Here is a 21,922-nt window from a genome sequence, read left to right on the forward strand (position 1 = left end):
ATTCCAATTTAAGAGTGGCTTTAGATTCTTCTTTCTTCAACTGGCTACCTAGAAAATAACATCCAGAGTGCCTGCTATTCTTGGAAACATTTCCAGAATTGATGTATCCAAATGCGGAGCAGTCCAAAAAACAGATGAAGATTATGGGTAAAAAAAACTACCTGAAGTTTAGAAAAAGGAACATGCGCTTCAGTTATTAAAAGATAATCTTAAGGAGGTTTTGTTATTCAATATAAAAATCTGCTTCATTTGAACTACAGTTTAATTCAAATTAAAATTGGTTATTTTAAGTGCTTAATCCAGAGGGATAACTTGACATTCAAATTTTTTAAAGTGCACACCATTTAGAAGCTCTGGGCTGCTGCAATTTGAATCACATGCTCAAAACCTGAGACATATTCCACTACAGAATGTTTAGAATGATTCACAAATAAAACAGGCTCACATAATCCACTCCAGGAAACCATATCACCCAAAAGATGTAATGCACTGGAAGTACATGGGAAAATTCAAAAAACGATAACTCCTTATGTGAAGATTTAATAGCTAATTATATGTCCTTTAATATCCCTTTACCTCTAATTTATTACACAAATCCAAAATTACTGTAGTTAATTGTTAAATTTTTAAAGCTGCTTAAGTCCAGTTTTTATTTTACATGCCGAGCTTGTGCAGCTGTCTTCCAGGATGACATATTGATAGAATGTACCTTTGTTATTCAAATGCTATGCTTGGCATTCCCACCCTTTGCTAAGTAAAAAGCCAGATTGACGGCATGTGGAAGGTGAGACAATGAGTTAGATTCTAAACACAGATATTGATTTTGTGGTGTTTTCTAACAGGTGTAGGAACTTGCATTTATATAGTGCCTTTCACAATAATGTTATCGTCCTGAAGTTCCACACAATTCGTAAAATATGTTGTACTGTTATCATTATTGTCACAAGGAGCTATCAAGCATTCATGAAATAAATAATTAGATAATCTGAGGAATCTAGAACATTGGGTACATACTCAAAATAATGGGTTTATCATTTAGAACCAAGACTAGGATAAACATATTCACCTATTATTCTATCCTAGAGAGCTATGATATTCATTTATTGACTATATTCAGTCAGAGATCGAGTAATGTTTGGGGACCAGGGGAATTAGAGGATATGTGGACAGTGGAGAAGGTGGAATTGAGGTTCAAAATCAACCATAGACTTGGAAAATTGTGGAACAGCCTCAAAGGGCAAAATGAGCAATTCCAGTTCCTGTTTTTAATTTGGATATGTTCCTGCTTTAGTGATTGTTGCAGTCAAAGTATTGGCTCAGGTAACAGGAGAACTTCACTGATGGTTTTCTATCAGTTAAATGCAGTAGAAAGGTCTTTAATCTCATGTCTCAATCTGAGAGCTGACACCTCTAACAGTGCAAGCTTCTTGTAGTGCAACTCTGAAGTAGATTATACATTCACTGTTCTCAAATGGAGTTAAAATTCTAGCTCAGAAACAAATGCGCTACACTAAGCCAAGACCAATATTCCAGATCTGTAAGTTACTCAAAGACTCTGGAAATGTTTGTGTCAGTATACATTATACTTTCCATAAAAGCAGCAAGTTGTTAAAATTGAGAAATGTATTCCTCCTCATCAACATCTGGAAGGAAATAACATTTTTGAACAAGTGGTGGGGAAACAAATCATCATTCATTTTTAAAAAACATGATCTCGAATTGGGTATTAGGAGTAAGGGATGATTATAATTCCTGATCAGTTGGAAATCCTTCTGCAGAGAATTTGTGAAGCAGCCACTATAGTGTGTGGGGTTTTTGAGCAGAAATATCTCATCCAGTAGGAATGTTAATTGGTGGCTGGAACCAGGTGGATCTTATTGACTATGAGATCCTTGATTGGGATCGTTAGCCTGGGCCAATCAGGAAGCACTGGCCTTTCTCTGGTAGCTTCTCCAAGGTCGTTATTGCCCCAGGTCCATTCCATGCTGCTGGTGTCAGAGTCTGAATTCAGAAGAACTGGACCTGGGGTAAAAACATCTCAGGAGAAGCTGGTCAGGTCCAAAGGACATAGTCGCTAAATTGGGCCTACAGCAGGTATTGAGAAAGCCAGCAAGAGAGAAAAAAATACTTGACATTATCCTCACCAATATGCAGGCTACAGATGTATTTGTCCAAGACAGTATTGATAAGAGTGTCCACTGCACAGTCCTTCTGGAGACAAAGTCCCATCTTTACATTGACAACATTCTCTACTATGTTCTGTGACGCTATCACCTTGCCCGATGGGACAGACTTTAAACAGATCTAGCAACTCAAGAATGGGCATCCACGAGGTGCAGTGAGCCAAAAACAGCAGCTGAATTATACTCCCACACAATCTGCAATCTCATGGCCTGGCATAACTCTCACTCAGCTATTAGAGTCAAGCCAAGTGATCAGCCCTAGTTCAATGGACAGTGCAGGAGGGCATGCCAGGAACAGCATCAGGCGCACCTAAAAATGAGGTGTCATTTGGTGAAGCTGCCAAACAGGATTACTTGAATGCCAAACAGCATAAGCAGAAAGTGATAGACAGAACTAAGCGATCCCATATCCAACAAACATGGTCTAAGCTCTGCAGTCTTGCCACATCCAGTTGTGAATGGTTAAAAGAGCAAAAAACAGGACAACACAGGAACAAGCCCTTCAGCCCACCAAAACAGTGCCAACATACGATGGCTTTTTAAACTAACATCTATACTGCATCCATATACCTCTAGTCAAGATGCTTTTGAAAAATTGTTGTTGTATCCATCTTCACCACTCCCTCTTGTAACGCTTTCCAGGCACTTACTGCGCTTTGTGTAAAAAGAAAACTTGCTTCTCATTTCTCATTTAAACTTACCTCTTTTTATCTTAAACCCATGTCCCTAGTAATTGACATTTCTACCCTGAGAAAAGAACTCTGAGTATCCATTCTATCTATGCCTCTCATAATTTTGGAAATGTCTATCAGGTCGTTCAAATGATGACAAACCAAGTTTGTCCAATCTCTCCTCATAGCCAGTACCCTCCAAACCGGGCAACATCCTGGTAAATCTTTTCTGTGCACTCTCCAAAGCCTCCATACCCTTTTGGTAGTGTGGTGACCAGAACGGCACCCAATATTCCAAATGTGGCCTAAACAACATTGTATATAGCTACAACATGACTTGTCAATTTTATACTCAGTGTCCTGGCTGATGAATTCACACATGCTGTATGCTTTCTTGACCACTTTATCCACTTGGGTTGCCACTTTCAGAGAACTGTGGACCTGTATACATAGATCCTTCTGTATGTTGATGCTACTAAGAGTTCTGCCATTTATTGCATATTTCGCTCCTGAAGTACCTGCTCAGCATTAACCTGCTCACTGATGCCCAGTTTGGGTTCTGCCACGGTCACGCTGCTCCTGACCTTATTACAGCCTTGGCGCAAACATGGACAAAATAGTTGAATTCCAGAAGTGAGGTGAGAATAACAGCCCCTTGATATCAAAGATGCATTCACCAGAGTTTGGCAGCAAAGAGCCGTAGCAAAGTTGCAATTAAAGAGTATTAGGGGCAAACTCTCCACTGATTGGAGTCATACCTGGTGCATAAGAAGATGGTTGTCATTGTTGAAGATCTGATATCTCATCTCCAGGACAGTTCTTCAAGAGTTCCTCAGAATAGTGTTCTGGACCTAACCATCTTCAGCTACTTCATCAAAGATCTTACCTCTATCTTAAGGTCAGAAATGGGGATGTTCACCAATTGTTGCACAATGTTCAACACCATTCATATGTTCTCAGATACTGAAGCAGTCCATGTTCAAATGAAACAAGATCTGGACAATGTCCAAGCTTGGGCTGACTAGAGGCAAGTAAATTTGCAGCATACAAATGCCAGGCAAAGACCATCTTCAATAAGAGACAATCTAATCATCACCCCTTGGCATTCTGTGGTTTTACCATGACTGAACCCCTACTATCAATATTCTAGGGTTACCATGGGCAGAAACTGGACTCATTGCATAAACACTGTCTACAAGAGCAGGAATACTGCGGTGAGTAACCTACCTCTTGACTCTCCAAAGTCTGTCCACTATCTACAAGTCACACGTCAGGAGTGTGTTGGAATAGTCCACACTTGCCTGGATGGATACAGCTCCAATAACACTCCAGATGCATGACACTATCCAGGATAAAGCAGTCTGCTTGATTGGCACCACATCCACAAGCATCCACTGCTTCTATCACCCACACTCAATGGGAGCAGTGTATTCCATCTCCAAGATATAATGTATAAATTCACCAAAAATCCTTGAACAGCACCTTCCAAGTCCACAACTATTTCCATCTAGGAGGATAAGAGAGCAGATACATGGGAACACCACGATCTGCAAGTTCCCTTCTAAGTCAATCACCATCCTGACTTGGAAATATACCACCATTCTTTCAATGTCGCAGGGTCAAAATCTGGGAATTCCCTCCCTTAGGTCATAGAGGGCCTATCTACAGCATACGTTCTGCAGCACTCAAGAAGGCAGCTCACCACTACCTTCTGAAAGGCAACCAGGGACAAGCAATAAATGCTGGCCTGCAGTTGCATCCACGTCCCAAGAATGAATAAAAAAAAACACAACGGAGTATCTAGCCCAAGACATGTCTACCCATCTAAGCACTGCACAAGGCACAGTTAACAGTATAGTCTGGTCTGTGAACTGTATGTGCAAATTCTATAGATATTTGTCTGAGGCTGTTAGCTGGAGGTTACCTCCATATTAAATTAACTTCGGCAGGTCAAATTTAAATTGTGAAGTCAAGGATAAAATGATTGGAACAGATAATGCCTTTGCTGGATGTGATCTGAAATAGATACAATGAATTTAAAGCCAAAAAGAAAAAGCAGAAAATCAGCTGTTTGAAATTAAGAGATATATGGTTCAATTAAAGAAAAGAAAATGCATAGGTCTTCAGATAAAAGTAAAGTAATTTCTGCCGGACAACACCAGGTAAAACTGACTTGCAATAAAGATAACCTTGTTCAAAAGGAAACCATGAACTCTGTATGCATTCAATTTCTCAGGCTGTGAAAGCTCCATTTCTTTGCTGTGTGACCCAGCTGACCTATAAGACAGACAATAGATCTGTATCTGGTCTTGCTTTTGTTCTTTATAATTAAAACATATTGATTTTTCCACAGATATTTGTAAATTGTACTGCTGAGCAAGCTATTGCTATCCCAGAATAAGAAAATTCAATTCAGGCAGCAACACCCAACAGTTCTGAAAGCTACTTGAAGCAGCAACTGTTGAAGGTGGAAATGAAATTCTTTTGGAAAATGAAGGAAATTATGGAGTGTCCATCACATTTACCTTAAAAATTGGAATTCTAGCCACCTTTGTCATTCAAGATCATGACTGAAATAACTTCTCCAAACTGAATCTTGTTCATTTTTGATGAATTTCTTTTTTCTTTTTATCTCTATGGAGTTCATGGTCCTAGAAATGTGTGTTATCATGCCATTTTTAAGCTCAAAACAGATGCTGAGCATTCAATTCAGCAAATGACATATATACATGTTTAATTCACACTTAAAGTATGCTAACTATCATACTGAATTGAGCTGTTCCAATGATCCCAGCGGCTTATTGAACAATATTTAAGCAAGGTCCTTCATGTGTTGAAAAGTTCCTTTTATAACTTGATGATCAAAGGGAATAGCAGCACTAGATGGAGAAACCACACCCACAGCAAGTCATCAGAATGCACCTTCCTGCTAACTCCACTGAGGAGTACTGTCTCAGGTAGCTTTGCTTCATAAATGTAGTTGCCAGCAAGCTGTGGAATCTATTGTAAGCACAACTCAATACTTAAACTAGCGAATGGACAACAGTGAATGTGATTGCCAATGTCAACGTGTCCTTTAACCTCTATGTGATGTGTCCCTATCAGGCTCCAGCAAGTTGTATTGAAGGCATCATCGAGATTGTTCACCTCTTGTAAGGGAGTGTCATCAAGATTCTCAATGCAAAGAGTAGCAACCTCTCGTTTACGGACAGGACAAAGCATAATAAAAGAATGTTATACTTGACTCGCATTGCTGATTTCATCAAGGTCTGCTATCAAACTGCACAAACTGCTATCTTGTTGCTGTGCAGATTCCCCTCCTCCAGTCTGCCAAATTTCCCAACATGAAATATCGCATTCCTTCAATCTTGCTGTTGACTATCTTCAGTGCATCATGCAGAAATGTGTCTAGTGTCCTAGTAGCAGTCCTGATGTAGTATTCCTCATCTCAGTCCTGTATGTAACATCCGTCTCAAGTCAAGGTGCTGATGAGTGATGTGATAGGCTTCTCTCTGTGATGGGGCTAGCTCACAATAACAACCATCCTGCTCCTAAGCATCTATCGTTAAGCTGAAGCAATGCTTCTGCAGACCAAACTCTTTAGGATCAGCTTTTCACAATAGTCCAAAGTATGCATCCAGATTTTTGGTCATCTGAAGTATGCTTCATAACTTTGTCATCATGATAAGATAAGACAATAAGAATTATAAGAGGAGGAGGGATAGCATAAACAGGAGAAAAAACAGAAAAGGCATTGATTATCAGTGTTACCAGATCCCTACACTGTCTGCAAACAATACATAAAAAAGTACTTCCTGTGATTCTATTTTCCAATTCCTGATACCCTAATGATCTTACAGTTCTTATCCCAACCATGTTCATGACCAGCATCTGATTACCTTTGTTGAGTCCAGTGATATGTTTTTTTCATCACTTCACTATCACTCAAACAATCAAACCAAAATGCAGAGTAAAAATAGATTTGTCAAATCATTCAATTCTATCTGCGTTCATTGGTTCATTCATAGAAATAATAACGAATCATGCTTTGCAACCCATTAGTTTTTAACTTCAGCACTGATTTCCTCATGTTCCTCCATAAATTTCCACTACAGTTACAACTTGATGGATGACTGCTGATCAACCATTGAGAGAGGTCTGCTGAGCTTGGTAGATAAGCTCAAGCATCTCTGGATCATGAAGATGTATTTGTAGTCTGCACCATCCATGAATGCAATCTGTGGCACTCACAACTATATGGAGAAATAGGTGGTGAGAGAACAAGCTAATGCCATTTTCCATGACATCATTCCAGCATTCCTATGGTTAGGTGCCATTAATGTTTTACATTTATACATATAGTTTTCCTTTAATGAAAAAGAATACAGGCACCATCACAGAGTCATGAGAAAGATATTATAGGTTGAGATTAATAAAACACTTTAATGGCTTCAAGACATTCTGAACATGCTAGAGCCAGTGTCCACTCTAAGCTGTGGTCATGTAGTTCCTTGGAGATCCCATGAAACTCAATTGCCTTACGCATTGGCTTTCATTTACAGAAACTGCTGACCTGCACGCTGACGTCCATGGGCAGGAAAACAAACATTAGAGGGAATGTTGGTTAGAACCTAAGGACGCTTCTGACATGTAGACATTGTTGTAATAGAGATAAATGGAAATCCAATTTGGAACATAGCAAGGCCTCAAAAACAGCATCACGATAATGACAATTGCCATTGATTAAAATAATATTGTTTGAATGATGAATATCAAATTGGGCCTCAGGAAACGTCTCTACACTTTTGATAACGCAGTGGACTATTTTGCATCTCACGGAGAGGGCAGGCATATTCCCAAGTATTTCGTCTTATTTGTCATTGTACATTGTTAAGTTCAAGGGCATGCAAAATTTCCAAGATGCTCATAATGTTTTCAGGCTAGATTTTTTGGACTGTGGACTTGAGGTTAGAAACTGAGCAGGGCAGAACAATTTGGGGAGTTCGGCTCAAGGATCTGGAAACCAGCTCCTCCATGCCCCAGCAATGGGACAGTGGGCACTAAATTAATGCCCCCAATCTACAAACAATTCCTCCAGGGGGATTTCTCCTCTGATTTAAATGACGTTATCAGTTTGGATTCTCATTAGTTTGCAATTTTATGAATAGCTCCAAGTGTGCCTCCGTGTTGAAGAACTGCAGTAATCCAACACTTGCATCAGCAAAGGCCACTGGCATGGTTAGGTTTGCCAAGGCTCCAGAGGTACGAGTCCTCTGATTGGGTCAAAAGCATTGAGACCCTGCCCACAGTCCTGAATAGATGGTGAACACAGACTTGGCCACTTAAGAGGTCAACTCAAGATAAGTTGTGCCAATAGGTACACTGCCAACAAGTCATAGGACCCCTCTTTGTTCCCAATGCTAGTGTCCCAAACTCTAGCCTATGATTTCAAGGACCTTCATGATTTCTCTGGGCTTTTCTTTTTATTAGACTTATGCTTACTCCCTCAGGGCAGCTTGCAAAAAACTGCATGAAAGTTCTACCCTAAAAAGATGACCATTGTCCTTTCATTAATATACTCTTTAAAAAAATATTGCTGATGCTTGCCTTAGTGAAAAGAATTGCTCACTTACAGTTGTATCTTTTTCCTTCAATCCTCTTTGTGTAATTTTATTTTTTGGAATGTTGTCTTGCCTGTTGCAAGCTGAAGATACTGAAAAAAAACTCCGTAAGAACTGCGGATGTTATAAATCAGAAACAAAAACAAGTTTCTGGAAAAGCTCAGCAGGTCTGGCAACACCTGTGGAGAGAAATCAGAGTTAACATTTTGAGTCGAGAATTGAGGATACTGACTGTTGGCTACTCACCCCAACAAATCTTTCTTTTTCATGATAAAAGACATGAACGGCTGGGAGGAGGGCAAGGGCAGCCTCCTGTGTGGTCCTATCTACATCTACCCTTTCATAGATGCATCTTCAAGCATGGAAACTGCGAAAGAATTCTCCTTTTCTTCGATTTGTAACAGTGTTTTGACACTTATTGTAATATGCCTCTGCTTCTATGATAGAGATCAGTCAGAGTGTCATAATTGGGATTCTTTTTACTCTTGCACCATATTAGGACAGTGAACAAATGATTCAATAGAGGAGCTATCTTTTTAACCCCATCTGATTTATGTCCACTACTTCTCTCCTATTTCTTTTGCCCTCCTTTTGTCCTGCTTTTTCTCAACACTGAAGGATAGTTGTTCAAACGTTCTCATAGATTTGCTTTATCAAATGATTTTTTTCCTGAAAATTATACATATCTAAGGCCAATGGAAATCTCATATTTTGGGTAAATAGAACAGATATTTGCGTATTTCTGTGCAGTTAATTGTCAAATTCCAACATTCATTTTGTAAATCTCTCAGGTTTTATATGGTACAAGTAATATGGGTTAATATTGAAGAATGGCAATATGATTTACAGAGATAATGCAAAGCAATCATTTACAGGATTGGTCCTTGAAGATAGCTGGAGATAACTGTTGTCAGCAAAATTATAAGGTGGCCTATGATTAGTGACAAAGTATTGTGATTGGCTTTAGAATATGAGATGACTCTTGAAAGGATACATTAATTAAGAATACCAGATGATCAATCATACCAAGGTAAAACAGGGAATCAGTTTTTATTGGAAATATACACTTTCCTGCTCATAGATTTTTGCATTTATGCTAACAATATATATTCCATTCAGGAAATTAATAGACCTTCTAAAGATATAATTAAATCCAAACTTTGAAAATCCTCAATATCTATAACACAAGTATAAGAATGTTCATTTCTTTTGTAATTTATTATTTCACAAGATGTGGGCAGTGCTGGTTAGCCAGCATTTATCACCCATCCTTGACTGCCCTTGAGGCGATGCATAGCAGTCTTTTTGAAATCTTGCTGTCCATGTGGTGTACATATAACCACAACGTTGCTGTGAAGGGTGCTCCAGGATTTTGACCCAGATATAGTGAACGGGCAATGTTATAGCGCCAAGTCAGGATTGAGTGCGGTTTGGAGGATGATGCACAACTTTATTTGAAACTTTAACACCCTCACTAGAATAACTCTGTATTCCATGAATGACTGTGCTGGCAAGTGACTTTTATTAACAATATCACAAGGGACACATTAGTATTTAAAATGTACGATGCTTTAGTCTGCCACAAACAATGGAACATAATTATATAATTAAAATAGTGCAGTATATTTTTCCTGTTGAAATGCAGATAATGTATCCATTCTGTAAAGATCCATATTCTGTTTAACTTGGCATTGACTCAGTTTTTCATCTACTTTCTATTAATGTCAATATAATATAAGGGTAAGATGTGAATTTGCTGGTGTGAAACAGGCCCCTCTGTCAATGAACATATCCTCTTTGTGATTTACAATCCATGTTTGGACTCCAGATTTTGTAATGGTGAAAACTGTTAAGAAATTTATTCCTTCTCTAGCTTTCAATTAGATTAACGAGAAATGTAACCACTAAACATCAGCAGTCATTCTAGTAACATTATTTTGCTTTATCGCTAATGGGAAGTGAGTGCTGTCTTTCACGGATAGTCATGCGCTCACACTCTGATGGCCTGCTGTTCAGATGGGCCTGTAGTCTCACCCTGCATACTATGCGTAATGTTGCAGATTGTTATTACAATTCTCAGTATTTGTATTATTGTTATTATTAGGGGGTATGTGTATCTCTGAAAGTTCATTTCGTTGTCCTGGTTCCACAGAACATCGCAACGTCCACCTGAATGTGGAATCAAACGTGAACCCTCCTATAAGGGGTATGTATGATGTCATTCCTGTGCACGTACTTATCATTGGTATCATTTCTGACAGTATCAGGTAACAGTGATTAAACCAAGGGATCAGAAATCTCATGGAAAATAAACATGATTACTTTCGCTCAAAATTGTGTACTTGAATTAGAATTGCAATGAAACATAAATTTCTATAAGCTATTAAATTGATTAGAATAGTGAACTGGAATTCTATGATTGAACTATTTTGTTTGTCATACGTGACTCATGATACTTTTGCATGTATTTCATTGGGAATATGTGTGATCGAAAGAACTGTTGGAACTTAATTTTAAAATCTAATTCTTTCATCCAACAAAAAATACTATCTCTTTATGACAAATATGTATGTATGCTTTTTAATTGGTACGAGCATTTTAGATGCATCAAATCTTTGTCAACTGGTCTGATAGTCTGCCTGCCTTTTAAAAATGAAAGTCTGTACCTATTTTGTTTTGTGACTGAATTCACTGTTCCATGAGAGACATTTGCAATCAAGTCAGCTGAACTAGTTTGAACGATGGTGAAATCGCAAAATAAAAAAAAAGTGAAAATGAGCTGCAGTCTACCAGACTGAAGCTTTGTCATGTATGTTGACTGATGTGCCTTAACACCTTCTGGTTTGAACCAGAGTAGTGTGTCAGTGAACAGTGCCCCCGCTCTTCTCATTAAATGTCACTGTCAGTTTATCGGAGCCGCTTGTATGAAATGGAAATTTATTATGCTGGAGCTGTCACGCTGTATATCTTTCTGCATCCTACTGCATTTAGAAGGAGGTTTCTATGACATTTTGATTGTAGTTGGAATTGTTTTCTTCAGTTTGCTTTTACTTTGTACAATATGTTGTGTCCTTTCTCACTGACAGCACTGGAGGAAAACCTCTTGTGCCTGCTGTTTCCATGTTAACATGTCAACAAATGAGTTTACTGTCTTAAAGTGCCCCTAACCCCCTTGAGCAGTAAAGCCCTTCATTTATTGCATTGCTCTTGTTTTTCTATTGCCAGTGTTTCGATTGGTCTAGTCTATGCTTCTTAATATAGATGTTCCAGTCAACGTGTCATTGACTATCTCCTCTTCTGCTATGTTAAAAATTACAATGAACAATGGCCATGCAGATTCCCTTTCTCACTAGATTTTGAGTAATTCTTTTGATTTAATGGCAGTCATATAATATTTAATTACCAAGTACCATTTGTTAATTGAAATTAACAAGAAGCAAAATATTATTGTAGAAGAGATCAGAGTAAAGTAAACCCATCTGTCATTGCATTCCAGCAATATCATCTGTCTTATCAACTGTATGATCTTTGCCACAGAAGGTCATAGGCTCATGTTATAATTGGAACACTTAAACTAGCTTTCACTCCACAGGAGCTGCCAGACCTGCTGAGTTTCTCCAGCAATTTCAGTTTTTGTTTCAGATTTCCAACACCCCCAGTTATTTGTTTTATATTACCAGCTTCCTTGGTACCAGATATGACTCCAACCAGTTGAAAGGTCCCCCCTTTAGCCCTATTGATTCCAGTTTGGCTAGGGCTCCTTAATGCCACAGTTGATCAAATGTGGCATTGATGTCAAGGACAGTCACTCTCACCTAATCTCTGAAATTCAGGTCTTTTGTCCATGTTTGATCTCAGACTGTAATGAGGTCAAAAACTAAGTGCAATCCAAACCTAATGGAACCCAAACAGAATTTCAGTGAGAAGACTATTATTAAACAAGTGCTGCTTGATGGGTCTGCTGATGACACCTTCCATCACCCTTACTGATGATCGATAGTAGACTGAGTTGGATTTAAGCTGCTTTTTGTGTGCGGGACATATCTTGTTCACAGTGTTGGGTAGATGCCACTATTGAAGATGTAATGGTACAGCTTGGCTCAAGTTCTTGCCAATATGGCACGTTCTGGAATACAACTGTCCAGAGCGATGGTCAGAAAGTTGACAGGGCCAATAGCCTTTGCAATATCCAGTATCTTCAGCCATTTCTTGATATCACATGGAGTAAATTGAGTTGGCTGAAGGCTGTCATCTGTGATCATGGGGATTGCTGGAGGCCACTGAAATAGATCATGCACTCAGCACTTCTGGCTGAAGCTTGTTGGAAATGCTTCAGCTTTCTCTTTTCCATTGGGTTCTCCCATCACTGAGGATGGGAATATTTGTGGAGCCTCCTCCTCTGGTGAATTGTTTTATTGTCCGCCATCATTCAAAACTAGATGTGACAGAACTTAAATCTGATTTTTTGTTTGTGAAATTGCTTATTTCTATCACTTGCTGCTTAAGCTACTTGCCACCAAGTAATTCTGATATTTTGTAGGTTCAACATGTTGACATTGCATTTTTACAGGTACCTAGTGCTGCTCCTGACCTGCTCTCCTGCACTCTTCATTGAACCAGGGTTGGTTGCTTGGCTTGATGACAGTGGTAGCCTGGGAGATATGCTGGGGTATGACAATACAGATTGTGTTGCAGTATGATTTAGCTGCTGCTGATGGCCTCATAGATGTCCAGCCTTAAGTTTAGATTTGTTCGAAGATTATCCCATTCAGCATGGTGATAGTCACACAACATAAGGAGGGTATTCTCAAGGTGTCTCCACAGAGATGGTACAATGGTCACTTTTGCCAATACTTGAAAGTGTGGTGCTGGAAAAGCACAGCAGGTCAGGCATCATCCGAGGAACAGGACAGTTGACATTTCGAGCATAAGCTCTTCATCAGGAATAGCTTTTGACCAAAATGTAGATTCTCCTGCTCCTCAGATGCTGCCTGACCTCCTGTGCTTTTCCAGCACCACACACTTGATTCTGGTCTCCAGCATCTGCAGTCGTCACTTCCTCCCACTCTTGCCAATATGGCCATGAACAGATGAATCTTTGGCAGGCTGATTGGTGAGGATGAGGTTTTTCCCTCTTGTTGGTATCCTCATTCCTGCTGCAGACCCGGTCTACCAGATTTTAGGATTTGATTAGCTCGATCCTTAATAGTATTATTGAGCCACTCTTGTTGATGGTCATTCAAGTCCTCTACCCAAAATAGATTCTGCTCCTACATTAACTCCTTACCAATACCTCTGCTGGATCTGCCCTTCCAATTGGGATAGGACAAACCCAGAGATTGTGATGGTGTTGTCTGGAACATTGTGAGTGAGATTTGATTTGGTGAGAGTGATAATGTCAGGCTGTTGCTTGATTAGACTGTGAGACAGCATCTCCAACCTTGGCATTAGCCCCAGGTATTAGGAAGGAGGACTCTGCAGGGTTTTATAGGATTGTGTTAGCCATTGTTATTTCTGGTACCTCAGCTGATGCTAGTTAGTCCATCTGGTTTCATTCTCTTTTTCTTTTCTAGTAATTAGTACAACTAAATGGCTTACTTGGCCATTTCAGAGAGAAGATAACAGTCAAGAACAATACTTGGAGTCACATTTAGGCCAGACAGGAAAAGACATTAGATTTCCTTCCCTAAAGTATGTTAGTGAACCAAACATTTATTTGACTGCAATTGACAATTGTTCATGGTTTTCATTAGACTTTTAATTCTATCATCTGCATTGGTGGGTTAGAGCCCAAATCCAGATCTTATTGGAGTCTCTGGATTACAAATCTAGTGACAATACCATTAGACCATTGTTACCCCTTTATTTGGTTGATGCCCATATGCAGAGCATTTGTCGATGGGCTGCTGGTTGGTGCTGTAGGTTTGGAATTGACGAAGCATGATGGTGTATAGCAACGTGTCCATCCTCTTGACTGATAACAGCCAACATAGATGACAAGCTGCCTGGCTTTGTGACTGCACTAAGGAGAAAGGCAATACAGAAATACTGTGTGCCTTTAAGATCTGGCTAAGGGACAAAAGTGCAGAAAGGCAAGGTAAGGCAGGGATACCGTGAGCATTCAAGAAGATGCAAAGTAAGTTTGTACTAAGTGAGTGAGTGAGTAGCCCTGAGATGCAGCCTAGTTCAATCCATGAGCTTGTTGTCTGATCCAATGTGCAAAGTTCCCTTGCAATAACAATCCAATAAGAGGTGCCAGAGCATGCCAAAATGCGATATTGACATACAGAAGCATACTGTAAATGGATACAAGATGTACTAGGATGATACTGTGAGGCTTGCATATGCAAAGTGCCAATGCCTATAGATGTGGGTGTATGCAGTCACAACCCCTGGAATATGCACTACCATGTTGATCTCAGGTATCTAAGATTAAAGTCCAGAGGAACAAGCACTGAGCTGGAGTCATCAGGTACCCATTCAGATTTTCATGTCAGGAATTCTCAACAACCAGTTTCTGTCTGGCAAGTGGGAGAATTGAGGTCGTGCAAATTAATGAGGTGAGATTAGATAGTAACAATGACAGGGATGTTAATGATTGATAATTCATTTTGATAGGCCTCTTGCCACTCACTAGCAAGAATCTGACTTCAACATTCCAAGACTTGGTTCGATATATGAACATTTTGGTTTCAAAATCGAGAAGGGCATGGGCCAGACATCTCAACCAATCTTCCTCAAATGGGGTCCATTTAGTTCAGGAGCTATAAGTATTCCACCCATTTTCACAATCATTTAAAGGAACAAGTGATATTTCCAACCCTTTGACTAACATATTCCAAATCTCAACTGTGGTTAGGAGGGAAAAGCTACATTTTACCATAATGTATCAAAATTTAGTTACAAATTATTTCCTCAAAAAACACTATCTTGTGAAATTATCGGTTTCAAATTCTCTTTAATTACAATGTTATAATAAACTCTCAATTTTTCTATATAATTTCATCTCTGGAACTATCAGCCAGCAAGTCTGACTCTGACCATTTATTGCTCTTAAATTAGGAATCCATGATCCTAATCCAAAAAAAAAATTCTGATCAAGATCATGCAGAAGCGTGGTTATAAGAATGATCAGATTTCAAATTTAATATTCAAACCAAAGGACAGAGATAGTTCAACATGAAACTGTTTGGTGGAAAATTAAATTTCTATACATAACATAATAAATGATTTGTCTTATTACCGAGTTAATCATGCATCAATGTCAATGTTCACTAATTAATAATAACTGCAGACTATTTGATTTCAAAATTTATTGAAAACCAGTAGAAAATTGATATAGAATGATCTAAGGTATTGAGCACTTTTTAACGTCAAAATTAGAGTACCATAAAAATAAGAGCAACGATATCTCCAGGAGCTTTTTCACCTTCCTCAGCAATCAAATCAGAACATTTAATTGCACCCAGTTTTCAAATCCAATCACTGCAATGAAAAGCTAATCTACCAATATAACATGGGTTTGGAACTTAATCAATTAAAATAACTGTCCCATGGAAACCCAAGCAAGGACTAATTCAGCTTCTGATCGGGACTCAATTTTCAAGAATGTCTAGTTTACCCTCCCTGGTATGTCAATTTGCTTAGATAGCCAGGTTTGACAAGTCACTTGAATGAATTGGAGCTCCCCACTTTGCCTCGGGCTTTGGTTCTTCATATATCTCATTATATTTTGTTTGACCTCAAAAATATTGACATTTGGGGGTTTGTACAACTACTACTACTACTAATCCCCAAATGTCAATATTTTGAGGTCAAACAAAATATAATGAGATATGATGAAGAACCAAAGCCTGAAGCAAAGTGGGGAGCTCCAATTCATTCAAGTGGTGTCAGTGGGTGACAACTGAGCTGGTGACCAAAACAATCATTCCAACTAATTTAATAGAATTGCACATAAACTTGAAGCAAAGAAACAACCCATCTAGCCTAACAGGTCTGTGTTGGTGTTTGTGCTCCACATTAGCATCCCCTCACTTTACCTTTGGTCTGATGCTGTGCAGAGAATAATGGTTGTGGGGCAATACGCACAGTATGAGGTCCACACTTAACCTAGTTAATTGAAATTGTGGTTTTATGCTAATCCTAAAGACATCCATGGAATGGAAGATGTCATTCTATAGTAGTCTTGAAAAATTCTCATTTGAATCTTACCTTTTCTTTCACAATTGGCTTACACTGTTTTGTGTAATTCATGCTCATTTCCCATGTTTTCATTGATTCAGGTAGTGCAATTTGAAATTAATATTACTTTAAAAATTGCCAAAATTATTGCTTGCCCATGATTTCTGAAATCTTCCTATTTTCATTGCTTAAGTTAATAGATAGAATTAGAACAAATTATTATTTAAAAATTCCAAATTGGCTGTTATTATAGAGTGTGAGTATGCCATAACAAAACTTTACACCATTAAATGCAATTACCAGTTAGTTTGTCGGTCTATATAGACTATTTAATAGGTCTTTTAAAACACAAATTTCTAAAATATTAATGAATTAAATCAGTATGTGGCAGGATGCTGCAGTGTATTAGCTTGGCAATATTCTATGCCACAGACTGTATTGACTGGAGCAAGCATTGTCCATAGGGCAAGTTCATAATCTGTACTCTGTTAGCAAACAAAGTGCCAATTAAAGTCGACAATCAGGCATTTTGCCATTGGAAGGGATTGAGAATTGGAGGATAATAGAGAAAGATGCCTTTGCAATCCCTCTCAATGTGGCATTAGCATTGGCAGCCAGTCATAGAATGATAGAGTTCACATCCTGCTCATGGTGCCTGTTAGTTTTTTCTTTGAAATAGCTATCAACTAATCCCATTCTTTTAATTCTCTAATAGCTTGACAAATATTTTCTTTTCAGCCAAATATTAAATTCTCTTTGGAAAGTTTTCAATAAATAACTTGTGTCATCCCAAGAGTTCAAGCCTAAAGAAGGAAGACAATATTTCCATGAAAAGCTTTTACAAAACTTTAGAACTGATTCTCTGATTTCACACCCCTGAAAGCCCCCATCCCTTTGCTTTTGCCACTTTGCCATTAGGAGCTGTGTCTTCAGTAGTCAAGGCTTAAATTATGAAATTCTTCATCTTAATCTCTGTGGCTCTCCATCTCTCTCTTACACATCACATCCTTTTTGAAAAAGGAGAGGGATATACCCAGCAATGTGTCTTGGTTGCTGACTGGATAGTCAGTGAGAGCTGTGTCACCTTTTTCCAAGAATGCTTGTGCATCAAGTGTTACTTAGGCTCTTGACAGGTCAGTGATGGGCCTTTCACATGATCAAGGATCCCAGGACCAGACAACCTACTCACGAAGAGATACAGGCCATTCAGAGACCAGCTCTTTTATTATACAACAGCTCTGGGGCACTGGTGTCTGCTGTCAGTGCTACACTCACCTGAACCCTCAGGTGATCATTGGGTCTTATGCCATTTGTGAGTGGTGTGGGAGGGTGTTGGCAGCTAATAGTTGTCAGTGGGTACCATATTGTGTACATGACTTTCAAAACACATTTTTCATAAGTGTCATAAAATGGACATAATAGCAAAATTTGGCCCAAGGTTTTTACAGGGTATTGTTTGTATGAGACCAAAAGCAGAGCCGGAAATGCAAAAACAAAAGATGAAATTCAAAGTAGGATGGAAAATACAGGATATACTAAGCATGTCAGGCATCATGGATTGGGGTGGGGCAGGGCAGAAAGGGAGTTGTTCTTCAATGTCAGGCTCTCAATCTCTGATTGAGGTATTCAGCGTTGGGAAGTGGTGGGACTTGCTGAAAGGCACCATCCTGGTTTTGCTTCCAAATCCTCAAAGCCCTCAAAACCAACACCTTTCCTCTTCTCAATGGTCCAGGTGTCCAGCAGCAATCCTTGGAGTAGGCTTTGGAGCATCAAAGTATAGTCATCAAAGCCAATGGACATCATTGCCAGTAATGCTACCAGTACTAAAGAGTTCCTTGCCTCTGATTATCTGAAAATGGACTTCCAGACCAGAAAGGGTTTAGTAGCATGTAGCCAGTTAAGTACTTGAGGGCACTTAAACTCATTGGGCCATGGAAGCAACGTGTGGTTGCCACTAGTGCAGTATCCTGTGTGTGTGTGTATATATATATATATATATATATACACACACACATGTGTTTGTGTGTGTGTGTGTATATACACGTGTCTGTGTGTGTGTGGGGAGAGCTGTAGACGAGGGTCTTCCCCCAACTAATCACTAAATTGCCAGGTTTTCGGTCAGTGTCCTCTCATTAGCTACTTGTAAATGTTGGTAAGTGACTTTTACTTTGGTAAATTAATTTTATTTTGATCTGGAGGGAGATAACTCCTGGTGACCCTCAAGGATAGGGAATAGGCACACTGATCTTGATATATATTTAATCGCTTAGGAACTGAGTAAAGTGGATGGAAAATCAAGGATTACAGTCGAAACAAAATTCAATAATGAAGTCAATGAAGAGGATAAAAGTGGGAAGAGGACATAAACAGCCTATGAAATGGACAAGCACTTGACAGAGGAAATGTAGGGCAGAGAAATGCAAGTGCTAAGTATTGGTAGGAAGAATGTGGAGAGGTAATACAAGGTAAATGTTACAATTAGAAAAGGGATGCAGGAGCAGAATGTACCTACAGAAATCTTTCAAGGTGGCAGGACATAGTATCCTTGGCTCTATAAATAAGGAGATAAAGCAGAAAAGCAAGAAAGTTATGTTAAATCTGTGCAAAGTGTTCAATGAACAAGTCACAGTTGAAGAATTGTGTCAGCTTCCAGCCATCATACTTCGGGAAAGATGTGAAGAGAGATTTACCAGAAATCATATCAGAAATCAAAGACTTCACTTGAATGGAGAAATGAGATGAACCAAGATTTTTTTGCAGACAAAGTTGTTAAACGTTGTTCCAAATCATCATTTTTTAAAATCAAATAAGTAAGGAAAACAATTTGCAAAGTCATGTCAGCATCAAGAGGGCACAGATTTAAGGTAATTGAATAAAAACACCAGAGCTAATGTGGAGATATTTTATTTGAAAAGAAATATAGTTCTTGTGATCTTGAATGGATTACCTGAAAGAATATTGGAAGCTAATTCAGTAATGATGTTCTGATAATGTCTGGATAAATTGAGTGGGCAAAAAATTGGCATATTGAATGTAATGTGGAGAAATGTGAGGTTATGCACTTTGGCAGGAAAATGAGAGAAGCTGAATATTATTTAACTGGAGGAAAATTTGTGGAAAGCCACCAAAAGAAGAGTTTGGGAGTCATCATCGTAGTGAATCACATCCAAATTCAGCCAGTAATAGAGAAGGAAATTGGAATATTGGCCTATATTTCAAAGGGAAGATAGTATAAAACCAGAAAGGTTCACTCATCAGACCATAGCTGGAAATCTGTAAATAGTTTTGGGCCCCTTATCTGACAAAAGGTACAGTTGCTTTTGAGGCAATCCAGAGAAGATTCACTAGGCTAATACCAAGTATGGAGTGAATGTCTTATGAGGAGAGATTGAGTAGGTTGAGCAAGTATTTATTGGAATTTAAGACAACGAGAGAGAGACAAACTTAGTGAAACTTCTGAAATTCTTATGGAACTTGACAGGGTATATGAGGAAAGGCTGTGTCCCTTTATTGGAGAGTCAAGGACAATAGGACATAAACTCAGTCTAAGGGGTTGCACATTTCAACAGAGATGAGGAGGAATTTCTTCTATCAAGGGGTAGTGAATTTGTGGAATTCGTTATCACAGAGGTTTGTCAATGCTGAGATCAACATTTTTTAATTGGTAAGGGAATTGAGGGTTATGGGTAAAAGGCAGGAAACTGGAGCTGAGGATTATCAGACCTACCATGATCTAAATTGGGCGGCACGGTGGCACACCGCTGGTAAATCTCTCTTCATGGTGGCACAGTGGTTAGCACTGCTGCCTCACAGCGCCAGAGACCCGGGTTCAATTCCCGCCTCAGGCGACTGACTGTTTGGAGTTTGCACGTTCTCCCCGTGTCTGCGTGGGTTTCCTCCGGGTGCTCCGGTTTCCTCCCACAGTCCAAAAGATGTGCAGGGTCAGGTGAATTGGCCATACTGAATTGCCCATAGTGTTAGGTAAGGGGTAAATGTAGGGGTATGGGTGGGTTTCGCTTCGGCGGGTCGGTGTGGACTTGTTGGGCCGAAGGGCCTGTTTCCACACTGTAATCTAATCTAATCTAATCTAATCTAATTGAGTGTCAGAGCACAATGGGCTGAATGATCATTGTTCGTATATCTTATGGTCTTACAGTCTTAAATAATTGAAAAGATAAAATAAATTGCATGATGATGGGGAAAGATGAGGGAACAGGAAAAATTGAATCACTCTTTGAAGGAATCAGTAAAAGCATAATGGGCCAAATGTTGACCTCCCATACTGTATCTTTCTGTGCAGCTTCAGGTATTGCCACTTAGTTTATAGAACATATAATATACAAGTTTATATTATAATGATATTTAAACTGCTTCAGGTTTGTAAGGACTTTCAGAGAGACACATCAATCCACTTATATACAAATCTAGTATAAGAGCTATTTTGATTTGTTCAAGACCTATGCCCCTCTGCCTCAAGTAATAGTCTTAGCTAATGTGCTTAAAATGCAGCTTTTTGCAGTTGTTCTGCGAGTACTCAGCAAACAAAAGCTCTGTGGAGAAGATCTAAACATAGCCCAACAACTGTTTATACATTTCATAACTAGTGGATGAAAATCAGGAAATGCTGAATAAAATGAGTCGAAGAACAATAAATATTTGAAATGTATGGCAGGTCAATCATTCAGTTGAACAGTTCCACCCAAATTTGATTTTGTTATTGGAGTACCTGCATTGAATTACCTAATCCCAACCTATAATGTGTCACTGCATAAGGTGTCACTGCAACCAAAGTAAACCCAATTCAAAAGGTCTTACTCCCTCATGACATTATTCCTTGCATAAATGAGTAGACTCTCATTAGTCCTTGGGAAGTCATCATTTTTGAACTGGAGCACAGACAGAAAACAAGGGAAAAAGATGGACTCGAAGGTTTTCCATGTAAAATGTAGATTTAGGGGATTAATCAAATTCAATTATTGTTGATTTAAAATCTGTCGAGTGTTGAAACAGAACATCAACTCAGAAATTTTTTATCATATGAGGATGGGAATAACAGGCCAACTGGGAGCACTTTTTGAGGAAATAGTTGAAGGAAAAGAAATGGAGAGAATAGCTTACAATTATATAGCATTATTTACCGACCCAGCACATTCTGAACAGTAGTTGCTCTTATAAAATCAGAAAGAACATAATAACAATGACTTTATTTAATTAACTTCTTCTGCAAAATCTGTGCTGAAAGTGTAATGATATCATGGGCATC

At 38.8% G+C, this 21,922-nt stretch overlaps 1 protein-coding gene across 1 annotated transcript in view; it reads left to right on the forward strand.

Moving 5' to 3' along the window:
* The window catches only part of pcdh11 (protocadherin 11), a 760,567-nt gene that overhangs the window by 659,051 nt on the left and 79,594 nt on the right, over positions 1–21,922 (forward strand). The window contains exon 4 of the mRNA XM_087992145.1: positions 10,580–10,681. Coding sequence (XP_087848271.1) covers positions 10,580–10,681 — 102 coding nt within the window. The remainder of the gene's footprint in view (positions 1–10,579; positions 10,682–21,922) is intronic.

The sequence above is a fragment of the Chiloscyllium plagiosum genome, unplaced genomic scaffold, assembly GCF_037043375.1.
Source record: "Chiloscyllium plagiosum isolate Xiang-an unplaced genomic scaffold, Cpla_swu_hap1 HiC_scaffold_11, whole genome shotgun sequence".
Classification (NCBI taxonomy): Eukaryota; Metazoa; Chordata; class Chondrichthyes; order Orectolobiformes; family Hemiscylliidae; genus Chiloscyllium; species Chiloscyllium plagiosum.